This window comes from Nematolebias whitei, chromosome 15 (genome assembly GCF_014905685.2).
Source record: "Nematolebias whitei isolate Nwh7 chromosome 15, NemWhi1, whole genome shotgun sequence".
Classification (NCBI taxonomy): Eukaryota; Metazoa; Chordata; class Actinopteri; order Cyprinodontiformes; family Rivulidae; genus Nematolebias; species Nematolebias whitei.
This window is the reverse complement of record NC_056512.1, coordinates 42,893,336-42,906,950: the sequence shown is the minus strand read 5'-3', so window position 1 is coordinate 42,906,950 and position 13,615 is coordinate 42,893,336. Positions and strand designations below refer to the sequence as shown.

At 38.9% G+C, this 13,615-nt stretch overlaps 2 protein-coding genes across 2 annotated transcripts in view; both read left to right on the top strand.

The window, feature by feature from the left end:
* Positions 1 to 1,492, top strand: part of si:ch211-198m17.1 (flocculation protein FLO11) — a 31,195-nt gene extending 29,703 nt beyond the window's left edge. Inside the window, exon 13 of the mRNA XM_037688607.1 lies at positions 1,364 to 1,492. Coding sequence (XP_037544535.1) covers positions 1,364 to 1,492 — 129 coding nt within the window. The remainder of the gene's footprint in view (positions 1 to 1,363) is intronic.
* A 2,741-nt stretch (positions 1,493 to 4,233) lies between these two features.
* mpp3a (membrane palmitoylated protein 3a) overlaps positions 4,234 to 13,615 on the top strand; it is a 29,567-nt gene continuing 20,185 nt past the window's right edge. The window contains exon 1 of the mRNA XM_037688731.1: positions 4,234 to 4,409. The gene's annotated coding sequence lies outside the window, so the exon portion shown is untranslated. The remainder of the gene's footprint in view (positions 4,410 to 13,615) is intronic.

Genomic DNA, 13,615 nt, shown 5'->3' with positions numbered 1-13,615 from the left:
GGGCAATGTCATCAGCATACTTAATTAATGTGAAATCTTTACTGTTGTGTTGCAACTCATTTGTGTATATAGACAATAAAAGAGGCGATAGCACGCAGCCCTGTGGAACACCAGTGTTCAAGACCCTACAGTCAGATAGTGTTATCAACATAAACTCGCTGGGGTCTTCCTCTTTGAAAAATTGCTAATCCACAACACAAGATGGCTGCTGACATGTAGATCACGCAGGCGTTTTAAAAGTATATGTGGCTGAACCGTAATAAAAGCTGATGAAAAGTCCATGAATAATATGCGAACAAATGTCTTTGGGTTGTCTAAATGATTATGGACCTTGTTGAGGAGGGAGAGAGTGGCATCCTCCACCCCTCGGTAAGTCCTATATGCAAACTGCAAAGGGTCCATATGCTCAGCTGTAACAGACATGAGTTCCCTGCTCACTAAGCGCTCCATACTTTGCATCATACAGATGTGAGGGCAGTTGGTCTGAAGTCATCCAGTGCCTTTGCATGTGTTATTTTGGGCACCGGGACAATAGTTGGGTGACTTGATAAGATAGAAAGGAGCTATACAAGTACAGTCCATTTACCATTTATTAAAAATAATTATTTTAAACGTGGTTTTTAGACCTTAGATGCGTTTTGTCAAAGGAGAGCTCCGGTGAAGACGTCAAAGTACCGCTGTAGTTGGAGTTGTTAACGCCCACAACAATTCTGTGGTTAATCTGAGAGCAAATCTGTCAGCAGTTTTTGAAACGTGTTCAAATCTCAAATTAGGGGAGTGGTGGCACAGAGGTTTGAGAAGGTGTGCCTGTGATCGGAAGGTCGCTGGTTCGATTCCCTGGACCAACGACATCAAATTCTGGGTGAAAATGGTGAAACATCCACTCCACCCTCATTTACACCACCCCGGGCCCCTGAGCAAGGCCCTTAACTCCCACTATCTGCCTCAAACAGGTCTCTCTTGAAAACAAGTCCTCGTGGCTCAATGACACCACCTGTATAAATAAAGGTTGAATAAAATAAAATAAAAAGCTAACGTGACAAGACTGCAAGCCTCTGACATTAACGCAAGAGAACTGCTGCGAACGTCAGTGAATAGTCGCAGGCAAGTGAGATACTACCTGTGTGTTATGTTTTATTATATTCATTAAAAAAACAGCATTATAATGTTCTGTCACAGTGAAGCAGATAATTAACCCCAAAACGTTTTGTATTAAACACAAGACAGTCAAATCACTCAAGACGGACTGCAAACGACAGATCTGGACGGCCTCTGTGTGTCTGTTATTTTGGGGGTGTTTGGGTGTAAATGTGTGGAGGAACTACCTCATAAAGCAACTGATTTAATCTCTGCTACGTTTCAGTCGGGATCGTATGATCTGGACCCCGAAGACATGCAAACCTTCAGAGGTAAAAACTCGTCTCGTTACTCGTATCTGGTCCAAGGCCATGAGAACCCCTACTTCCTGCCCGGAGACCAGAAGAAAAACTGAGGCGGGACAAACAAGGAAACGGGATTTGAACCTGTGGGACACGGCTCCTGAGAAGGACCACGTTATTCACGATGAATCATGCAGGATGTACTGAAAACAAAACTGTAACCAAAGGGATTCATGAACACAAGAAGAAACTTTTAAATGTTTTTTTTTTTTTTAATTAAATGTTTTGTTCATCTTGTCTGCTGTTCATAAACTCAACCAGCAGGTGTCGCTGTTTCTAAATGAATTCAATATGCAATTGTTTTTCTTTTAAATCAATCAATGCTAATTGCACTAAAGTTTGTTGAGTTTACCTCAGTTCTTTTTCTCAGAAATCAAAGGTGGATCTAAAGTGAGCATTTTGTAGCCGTAACTACTTATTTTAAAGGACTAAACATTTCTTACCGAAACAAATGTTGATGAGTAAAAAAAAGGGCTGGCTCCTTGTTTGGTTTATTGTTTGAAGGGATTTATGTCGTAGCAATCGAACACTGAGTATTTCTTAAAATGTGCCTGCTTTAGCTCGGTTTGTCAAATAGGAAACATTATGCAACACTGTCGATAAAAACTGTCCTCTGGATGTGCCAACTATCACATGTAAACTTTTATTGGGAAACCTCTTAATGAATATATTTATGTTTGTGAGTATGAGGCTGTTTTATAAGTGTGTGAATTTTTTGTAAATATTGAACTGACTGTAAATGTTTGCTGGTAAAATAAATTAATTTAAACAATGTCATTATTCGACACGCTAGCTTAGCAGAAGCAGCTTTATTGCCAACTTAAATCTTTTTTTTTTTGTCTTTTCAAAAAAATAAATAAATAAATAAATTCAAGACGATTTGTGGGAGGATCTGAATAAACCAGGGCTCAGCAACCTTTACAATCAAAAGAGCCATTTGGATTATTTTTTACCCCCACAAAATAAAATTTGTCCAGAGCTGCATTAAAATTTTCATATTAATTTTAAGTTTTATGTACGTACAACACACAGATCTAGATTAAGTTCTAAAAGTAATAACTAAAATAAACTTGACCTTTATCAGTATTTTTTAATTTTTAGGACAAAAGACAACAAACTCTTTTTGGAAAGGCTTTTAAAATAATTTAACCACTGAATTATGGAGGTCTATATTACTCCATAGTATGTTTTTTTTATTTTTTTATTGATAAATACTACAGTTTGAAATGGTTAGGCATATATTTACATGCCATTAAAATATTTAATTCAACATAAAAGGACAGTTTGTTGGACATGTCATTGTGACTCTCAGGATTTTCTACAATACTCACAAATGATTTTATTAAACTTTTAACAAGGTTTTGTGAAAGACACTCCTTCAAGTTATCTTTTCAGAATTACTTGTAATATTATTGCAGATACCCTGATTCCAACACCACTAACATTGAAATATGTTTTTTCAGTTATTTATTTTTTTACTGTGGTTCTATTCATTTCTGTTTTTGTTTAAAGCTACAAAGAGCCACATGTGGCCCCGGAGCCTCAGTTTTCAGACCCTTGAGCAAGACCTTCGACTGTATTCAGTCCTCTTCCTGTTTTATTTTGAAAGGCTCGGCCCTGGTTCATTCCTCTTCCTGTCTTTTCTTCAATGGCGCCTGTGGTCAATCAGTTAATCACGCAGCTGAAATTTCCAACTGTTGTCATTTGTTTTTGTATGTATAATACCGCCCTTATTCTCTTTTTTTAATTTGTTTTTTTGTCATAACGAAGCATTCGGGTTAGAAACCGTTCTGTTTTTTTAAAATTCTGACTGGATTTTATTTTTCTTGTCACTTCTCCAGCTGAGGACGGCCTGCTGGCATTTGATTCCACTATTGAAATAAGGTTTGAATTTATTGTATAGTTTGTTCTCCTCCTCCACAAGTCAACTGATAGAAGTAAAAAACACTGAAACAGAAAAACTAACGGCCGCTGATGGCGCTAGGCGGGATTTTTGGCCGCCATCTTGCTAAATGCTACATGCTAATGCTACACATAATGACTTGTGCCAGTTGTAAACTATCCCAGTCCGCATAGAAATAAAATATATATATATTTATTTAAATTTTAACAAAGCATTATGTGAAAACAGGACAAAAGTGTATTCTATAATGATCTTTTCATGGTAAGTTGTGACGTGAACCAACAGTGATTTATAATAATAATGGTGGTGATAATAATAATAATAATAATAATAATGATTGATGCTTCAAAGTCTGACCTGGGCAATACACAATGAATCCAAAATTTTAAACTGTTAATATTAATAATGTGGATATAGTGGAATAATAATCCATAAATAATTGAAAAAAACTTTTACGTTAATATATTTTTCCTGTATTTTTCCATGACATTGTTCTCTTCTCATTATGCAAATCTAAATTTAACGACGCACACTTTTATCTGATTTTAGATCTTTACCAAAACCTATTTATCAAATTTGTAAAATAAAAGTGTCCAAAATAATAGTTTATTATTCACAATTGGAGTTATGCAACATAAAAGTTATAACTGCAATCATTTACAGGTAAAATGTAAAAATAAAATCATATAAACAATTTGACATTTTAAAAGAGTTCTGTGAACCTGACCTCATTAACAACATTCTGTCTGGCAGTTCCTCTTGTCCCTAATGAGCGTCTCGCTCTCTCTCTCCCGGCCGTCTGTGAAGGAATGCTTTGTTTTTCAGGACCGTCCTGCCAAGTCCCGGTTTCGTCTGCATCAGTACATCCCATCAGCCCACGGACCGAGCTGACTGATCGATGGACCACTTAGAGACTGTGAGGAACACGTCACAGCCATTTGACCTGCAGGAGCTCAGGGAATGGGCACACGATCCAATAAACATCGAGCCGCTGGAACAGCTACGGTGGACTGACAACTTAAGAAACTTCCCGGATATCAGAGCGATGCAGAAACGCCTCGAGTCAGGTGCGTCACAGCTGTAGTGACACTTTCACCATGACGTAAAGATGTGGTTTAATAACAAAAATCTACTCCGTTCTTCAAAACAAGAACAAGTTACTTTTGCAGCACTTTGGATAAGAATCAAGCTCAATAATGATTTTTTTTTTGTTTATTTTGATGTGGAAAATACTGGTAAAGATTTTTCACGGCTTTATTGTTTTATTAGCAACTAGGATAAAAAAAAAAATAGGGCTTTTAAGTAGTTTATTGTTCCTTTTTAAATATTATTTGAGCATTTTCTTCTTGGATTGTTTTTGCCATTCTTTAAATATTGGGATATTTACAAAAAAAACGTTTTTTGGAAGATCGTAAATTTTTTGGTCTCATAATTAAGTGAACGTAAAATAAGAAGCCATAACATGAAGATTGGGACGTGAATCATTTTTCAGTTGTTTTGGAAAACTTTTAAATTGTTTCTTCTTTTTTTTGCTAGATTTTTTTGGTTGTTTGTTGCCCTGCATTTGTTACTTTTCTTTTATAACGAAAAATTGTAACACAAATATCTGTAGCTCAGACAATTTTACAATTATTTGCTTAAAACTTAGTGTGGTAGTAGCTGAGGCTCATCCCTAACAGATATTCTGAGTGCTAACAGATCAGGCAAGGTTTTTGTTCAATATTTTACCATTATTTTAACTAGTCAATTTTGTCTGTTAGCAAAATTGACCACTGGACTGATTGTTTGGAGTCTGTAGAATAATTAATCAACATTAATTAACACAGAAATGGGAATAATGCAGTAAATTCATAGAACATTGAGCTATATTCTTGTCTAGTTTTAGCTGAGAGTCATTCACAAGATGCAGCGTCTTGTATCTCATGCATGTTTTTAAAGTTTGACCTAAACAGCTGTAGCTTCATCCCTTCTCAGCAGAGATGAGATGATTTTAGTTTAAAACTGTTATAAAAGGGGGTGGGCAATATGCATTTTCTATTAATGCTACATTTCCAGCATGCTTTTTTATACGTCCAGATACATTAGGCTAATTTTAAAAATCATTTGCTGATTAATAAAAAAAAAAAAAAATCTTTAAAATCAGACAGCTGTTTCTTTTTTCCATGTTGATAGGAACAAAAAGCCTGATCTGCAGATCTCTGCATTGCAGATTTGTGTTTCATCCCACCAACAGACAGTCTGCAGCATGTGAAGCAGACGATAGTTTGCAAACACTCGAGTTAACGCAGCATGACTGCCAACAAAACAATCACATACATTTGTGCCAGGAAGCCCACAAAGGAGGCTGAAGCCACCTGCTCTGCTGTTTTACTGCCGTGAATGAGCGAATACCCCTCTCCCCCTCTCCTGCTCTGTTTTATTCCTCCCTGTCTGTGTTGAGTCACTCTGAAGGCCTGTAATTCACTTTCACTAATGCAGCAGCCACTGAAGCACAGAGAATGATGGAAGGTTTCCCAGCATCTCAGCTGCAGCATTTATCTATTTTTCTTCTCTCGCGCTGACTCGTTCTGATGTGAGAGACTTTTTAAAAACTGTGTAGTGAAAACATCTGTATGTGGTTTTCATTCAGACCTTCGTGGTTGTTCTGCGCGTCTACCAGGTTCAATACAAACATTTCTTCTTGAGGTTCCAAAGTTTTAAGTAACGAGGCACGACCAACCAAAACTAATGTCCGCTTGTGATCTCAAAACCAACTAATCAAATGCTTAAACAATTTGCACAAGCAGTGTGTGGACAAACTGGTCCATGTTATAATTTATGAACTTGTTGAACCACTTTCAGCATCAGTAACCTGACGTAATTATTCTTATCAGTTTTTAAGACCCTTTCATAAGACGGCTCAAGTTGGGACTTGGACAAATTTCTGAGTAGGCTGAGGCGACGAGGGGTTGAAGCCAAGCCACCCGTGATGCGTTTTTATGTCGTGAAGCGAGGTAGTAGCAGATTCTAAACGGTTCGCATGAAACTGGAAGCCGGCTTTGATGAATTTTGATGATGCCTTTTATGACTGTTTATTGTTGTGTGTACCTGGTTGGTATTTTTTTGTTGTTGTTCAAAACAGGTCTCTAGAAAATGAGTCCTTGTGACTCAATGACACTAACCTGTATAAATAAAGGCTGAATGAATGAAAAGTGTTGGTATAATATTTGTGCGACCACTCGATCATTGGATTAAACGGCAACAAACACGTTTATTACCAAGAGACAATTAATAATAAAGCCACCGTCTTTGTATATGGTTGACCACAAAGGGACTCACTAAACTAAGTCGTTTATCGTGCTTTGAAAACGTTACGAGTGAAACATCTGTCAGACATTTAATGCTCCATGTCGGTACAGCCGAGTTATGCTCCATGCCTCTTTTGGTTCTATGACGCTCGCTTCATTCCTGAAAGCTTATGTCTCTGCGGGACGTGGCCTGCTCCACTGGTGATTTTTAATTTGATTTATTTGCTTGTTTTACAGCTGAAAGACAGACTGCTCTCTGTGTGGCCATTTTGCAGAACTGTTTAATGAAGGAGCTTTTTGTTTTTGCTCTTTAGGGATTTAGAACATTATTCTTTATCCTCAGTTCATGATTTGGAAGCATTTTTTTTTTTTATACAGGAAGACGCATCACAGTTTAATCGAGCACACGTCTGGACCTTGAGGCGTTGCTACACCTTGTTTTTTTTTTTCTTTTTCAGTTTTGACCTGGTAAAAAATGTGATTGTTGCATACTAATGGACTTATTGAAAAACAGTCACTTCAGAGGTTGGATGACAAGAAAATGAAGCGTTTAGAAATGGTTCAGTGGTGCTTCATGATGACTCCACTCATTGATCGACACTTCTTTATAATCTGTTCTTTTGGTTCTTAGATTTTTAAAGAGGTTCTGGATCAAATTTGTTGTGGTTCTCTATCTCGAAGCTCAGTCGGAGGCCTTGGCTGAGTGAGAGCCAGCAGATAATGTAGAGAAGTCCAGACTTCCTGATGAGCCCTGCAGGCTGAGAGAATGGTGAGAAAGTCGTGGCGCCGGACGGATATTAGAAGACATTAAGCCTCCTGCTTCCAGACAAACAGTAGTGATCTGCTGAGCGGGAGAGCAGTAAATATGATCCGAGTTAATGTCATCCAGAGAGGTGATGCCGACCTTTCTGTTAATCTGGTTCCTCTCGGCTCACAAAGTACACAGGATTACACTGGTGCTTTCCTACTGCAAGTGTGCAACTAATGCACTTTGTTTTAAAGATTTGTTCCACTAGGAAGGACATTTTGAATTTTAAAGGCACTTTGTTAAAGCAACCAGTAAATACAAGTCTGAAGATTTTCCATCTTTCAGAAAATGTATAAATACGTCTTGAACAGTTTTTTTGTAACTTGTATTCAGCTTTATTTTGGTAAAATAAAAATGTCAGGCTTAATTCAGTCTAACGCAACAAAGTTAGACTCCAACAAAGAAGTGTTGATGAGAGTTTTAAGAAGTCTTAAAAGGTGCCCCCCCCCCCCCCCCCCCCAAGGAACATGAATGGTCATATTCAAATGTACACTATACTTTTGATAAATGATAAATGGACTGTACTTATATAGAACCTTTCTATCTTATTTAAAGATACTCAAAGTTCTTTACAACAATCTGTGCCTCATTTACCCATTCATACAGCTCTATACTAGATCTCTACAAAGCTAATTGAACAAATCATTCTAAAGAGACTAATCGGAGCTTTATCACATTCAAACACTGATGGACACACATCAGAGGCAACGAGGGGTTCAGGGTCTTGCCCAGGAACACTTCAGCATGTGACTGCGGGTGGATTCGCACCCCCAACTCTCGCATTGGAGGACGACTGCTCTAACCACTCAGCCACAGCTGCCCCAATGATGTTGATCAGATTATCAGATTTCATGATCTCGTCTGCAGTTATACAAAATAAAGTGGTTTTTGAGTTACAAGCATTCAGCTGGGACTACTGCAAGACGAAGAATAAAGATAAAATCATTGTGAAATAGTTATTAGATACTTGAAAATGTTTCTCGCTCTACAAATTGACTGACAGCTGCTGATGATTTTGACTTCAGAACTCTTCATGCCTGTGATACTGGTGGTGACATGTTTTCTTCTTTAAAAGATCATAAATTTAAGTGCATGAAACTTGCAGAAACCCTGGTTGTAAGTTTTATTTATCCCATCTCGCAAAGGGCAGCTTTTTTTTTTTTTTTTTTTTTTTGAGGGGGTTTTGTTAAATAGTTATTTTTTGTTTGTGTGTTTTTTTAAATCCTCAACGTGGTTTATTCAGGAGTAACACTCAACCGTATATCGTGTTTCCACTGTTTGCAGTGATATGAGAAGGAAATCCCACAGTTTAATTTGCAGAAAAGTACAAGTTTTATCAGTTTTCCTGATGATTCACTGGTGATGCTGGAAGATACTTGGTTTTTATTTACACAGGTTTGAGTTTTCTCGTCGGCTGCTTCCACTTGGACAAAATGTTTATTTTTCCAGGGAGTAGAGCTGCCTCAGGGACTGATATTTAAACGTGGCAGGTTTGTTTCCCTGCGGGCTGAGGAAACGTTTGGCTTCTTTCTTCTGGGTTTTAACGGATCAGGTCTCGGCTCAGAATAACAGCTCAGTCTCCTGCGTGTGTTCTGGTAACTGTCAGCAGCTCTGAAGACGACTGAACCCTGCAGAGACCCGTTTATGTCCTGTGCGTTGGGTCAGCTCGGACCTCCACCTCTTGGAAGTCGACATCAGTTTGGTCTGTTCCTCCTGAAGACGAAATGATCAGATGTTCCAGAGTCAGTTTGGTGAAGACACATTTTCACTGCTGTTGTTCACAAAGAAGTTTGGACTGAAGGACACACGTTTCTGCTAATTTTAGGGAACGTTTGTGTTCAGTTCATCACTTCGCGTCCTGCGGTTCATGGTGAGGCCACATGATGTAATTACCATGTGAATGAAGGCGTGTGTGTGTTTTCTGAGCTTAAATCTACATGCAGCTGGACAGAAAAGGAGCAGATGCTTCAGTTCATCAGTTTAAAGGGCGAGTAGATCAACCAAATATTAACGGTCTGTCTAATCAGTTTAAAACGGCTTTACCTCCATGCAGATGAAGGAATGCATATCGCCCGCCACCTTTCATGCCAGCGTTTTAGATTAGGATCTTAAATTGAGGAATGAAGCTGCATTTAATTTGGTTGAACCTCATAAATTACATTATTTGTGATCTCTTGCGATGTTGTGAGCTCTCTCCAGATGTGTTGGAGCTCTGAGTTTGTGCTGCGGCGAATCTCAACTACTACCACATCCAATTTTATATCAGTGTCTTGAGTTACAGGCATTTCTGTGTTTGCTAATGTTGATTAGCTTTAGAGGCAACTTGAATTGGGTTGTTAATTAAGTTAATAAGTTTTAGATACACATCTGATGATTAATTCTGGAGTTTATTTAAAATCTGTCCAGAGATAATTTCAATTCAGTTCAATTCAAAAATACTTTATTAATCCCAAAGAGAAATTAAATGTTGTAACTCATCGTCCTTGTTTCATTAAAGGGTTGTTCTAGATGCTGATGCTGTGGGCAGGAAGGATCTCTCGTCGTCTTGCAGCGGGTAACAGACAAATGAACACGTAGTTGAATGTAAGCAAAAACATTATTTACTTTTAGCCCTTGGCAACGCGTGATTAAAAATGACAAAAGGGAAATTACTTTGTTGGCTCGAGGCGTCTGATGTGTCAGAAAGTAAGTGTTTTATTAAAATGGGTTAAGTAAAGAAGATAAAGTTGCGTTTGTTGTGCTAGTTTGTTAAAAATTATTTATTGTGCACAAAATTGTTCACACCTAAATAATGTTTTAATTCTAAAAATGTAAATTAATTTCACTGTCGCATCTACTTTTGATTGAACACAAGCAGCTGTTTGTGTTTTTGTGCAGCTCAGTCAGAATTCAGTGTTTTTGTGGGCAGTTGTGTAAAAGCTCAGCCCTTCTGTTGGAAACAGAAAGAGCATCAGACATAAAGAGGGAGGGGGGGAGGGGCTGAAAGAGGCAGACGAGGAGCGAAAAAGAGGAAGAGGCAGCCTCTCTGTGGCAGGTTTATTAGAGCAGCAGCCAGAGGAGGAGGAGGATGAAGAAGTGAGGAGGAGGAGAGTAACTGTGGCTGCAGACAGACTGACAGGAGGAGATCCTGAGAGGAGAGAAGGTATGAAGGCACATCCTGTTTATCAGTTTTCAGCGAACATGGGTGGGGGGCGTTCATCCACTATGTGCTTCTCCTTCCTCCTCCATCGTCCAGCTGACGGCACGCTGTGTGGAGGGAGCAAAGAGCTGTAGCACTGCAGAGAGATGGAGACGAGCAGGGGGGAGGGAGGTCTGCATTGTGCTCCACACACAGGAGGAAGATCTGCCTGTTTTTCTGTGCAGAGCTGAGTGAGGAGGTGAGGGGGGGGGGCACCCTTTCATTTCCCGTCAGCTGTCATCGTCTGCGCTTTCCTCCATAATGGAGATGAGAGAAGTTTGTGGCCACACCCTCTGAGAGATGAGATCAGATGGTGTGTGTGTGCGCGTGTGTTGGATGCTGTCCAAACACGCTTACTGCTGCCTCCCGTCCTGTCAGGGCAGTGGATTAGCTGTATGCGAGCGATTCTCTGAGAGCCAAGGAGCTCGATGGCCAGCTGACCGAGGTGCTGTCACTCGCACACGTGAACATTTAACGATCGCCTCATTGTTCCACTTTTCTTCCTCTCGTCTCTTGTTTCTGTGGCTGGATCAGAAATATTAGACGTGATGTCGGAGCGTATTCTGAGACGCTGGCTCTTCACCACATTTGCTGTTTTCATGTCAACATTGAGGCGTTTTTACACCCTGACAAACAGCACTTTCTTTATCGTCAGCTGCCGGAGGGGAAGGCGGGGCGATAATGTTTTTACCCATGTCTGTGTGAGCCTGTTTATTCACCTGCACCTTCAGAAAAAAATCTCAAATAATGAAAGTCAACGTAATTATTTGATGAACATACACGACTGATTAACTTTTGGAGTCAACTCGGTTCAAGATTGCTGTCACGTCTAATCCATCAGTAATGTTTATTACTCTCAGTTTGACAGATATTGAGATATAATTTGTTGTGGTAGTAGCTGACAGTCATTCACAACACGTCCTCAGAGTGCTAACGAATCACGTGGTATTTCATGTGATCGTGCTCGATGTTCTCAAGATTTGACCAAGTTAGCTCCCAACTCCATCACTTCTCCACATGAAATGGTTTTACAGGAAGCGGCAGCAGTGACCACAGATGGCCCGCTGTTTGTTTGTTTGTAGCATCTTTAGATAAACGTATTTCACACAACAAGCATCACAGTAAACAAACAAACAAAAAAAAACATTTAATGAATAAGCCGAGCTGTCCTGAAACGACTCACAGCCATCCCATAATAACTCCTGGCAGTTTTTTTAGATCAGCTGCTGCTCTGATTAACCCCTCCCTGTTCGTTCTGGTCCAGTTCCTGAGATTTATCAACACTTCCACGTTTTCCTGCTTGGACATGAAAAACTTTTCTCCTTTCTGGTTGTTCACTTCTAGACCATTACATTTTATTTGGTGTTGGCGTCCCCCAGTTTAATCTGAATGTTTGCCTTTTTTTAAAGGCTACAATTAATAAATCTCTGTAGCCTTCATCTTGAGAGAGGCAGAAACTGATTCATGCAAACTTAAATGTTGTGCTTTACCTTTAAAATGTATCAGAAAAGCACAACATCATATTTAACTAACTACAATTATTTGTTCAAATTAAGTTACTTTGTGCAAGTTTCATAAACATCCATTTATTTATTTTTTGTATTTTGTTAACAAAATGCCAGTTTTATTAATCACAACTAGTGAAGAACTGCTGCTCCTTTTGTAGAGTTTGGAAAAAGGCTTATTATAAATCTGGGTTTTCTGATAAACTGTCACCTAAACCTTTTGTTTCTCAGCTTCTGAATGAGTGAAACTTAAAAAAAAAAAAGTTATATTTTTATAGAAAAAGTGTCTGCCTCTGCTAATAAATCTGATATTTAGTAAAAAATGTTTCCACAGAAGCGATGAAGGCTGTTATCTAATCGTCTGACTGCAGAGCTCCGTCATGTTAGTGTCAGCTGAAGATCAGCTCGTAACTAGATTTCAGACAGAAACGTCATATTTACTGGTACGAGAGGCGAAATGAGTTACGTCTGATTCTATCTTTGGATCAGAGACTTCCATCGAAGAGGTTTGACGTCGAGGTGACGTGAACTGGATCAGATCTGGTGTTTTATTTTAGTGAGCTGAAAATCTGTCTGCAATACAGTTTTGTTACTGTTGCAATAAAAAAACACAAACACATCAGTTCTGAACATGCATCTTTAAACAAAACGGCTGCAGGCGCATCATCATGACAAAGTGAAAACTTTCTGCAGGAAAATGGTTTTTAATGTCTTCTGCCAGATTGGCTTATTTAGAAGTTTTTGCTGTTTTAAAGCGTTTAAATATGGCAAAATATGCAGTCATGGACCATTTTTAAATTTATTTTGATTACTGAAGATCCAAGCTAAACCCCATACAGCATTTCATAATAAAACCCCAAATAAAAAATAAAGTTGTGGATGTTTCCTGTAGACGTTTTCTTCAGTTGCAGCTGAAGAGCAGTTTTCTGTGTAGAGAAACACAAAAGCAAAGTGATGCAGTGTTTTTGGACGCAGTCTCCGTATGAATCCAAAGGTTTTAGCTGCGTTTCTGCCCTCGATCAGGAAGCTGCAGCACATGGATGCTGATGTTTTTAGGTTAGGAGCTCTAAGAATACAACTCTGCTCTGGTAACACATTATCAGGATAAATGGAGGGTGTTGTGGTTTTTAAGCAGAAGTTTACCTAAACAAAGATGTCTGACTGCGTCTGTTGGAAGCAAACGATAAATAAATCTATGTTCAGGCTTTGCTGTGTTGCCTTTATACGTGACAAGAGGGTGGCAACAAAGGAAAAGTTTACAAGACAGTGGTGAGACCAGCCATGTTGTATGGTCCGGAGACAGAGACATGGACAAAAAGACAGGAGACAGAACTGGAAGTGGCAGAAATGAAGACGTTGAGGTTCTCCTTAGGAGAGACAAGGATGGATGAGATTAGGTACAGCGTAGGTTGAAGGACTGGGAGATAAAGTCAGAGGTCAGACTGAAATGGTTTGGACATGTCCAGAGGAGAGACAGTGGTTTGGACATGTCCAG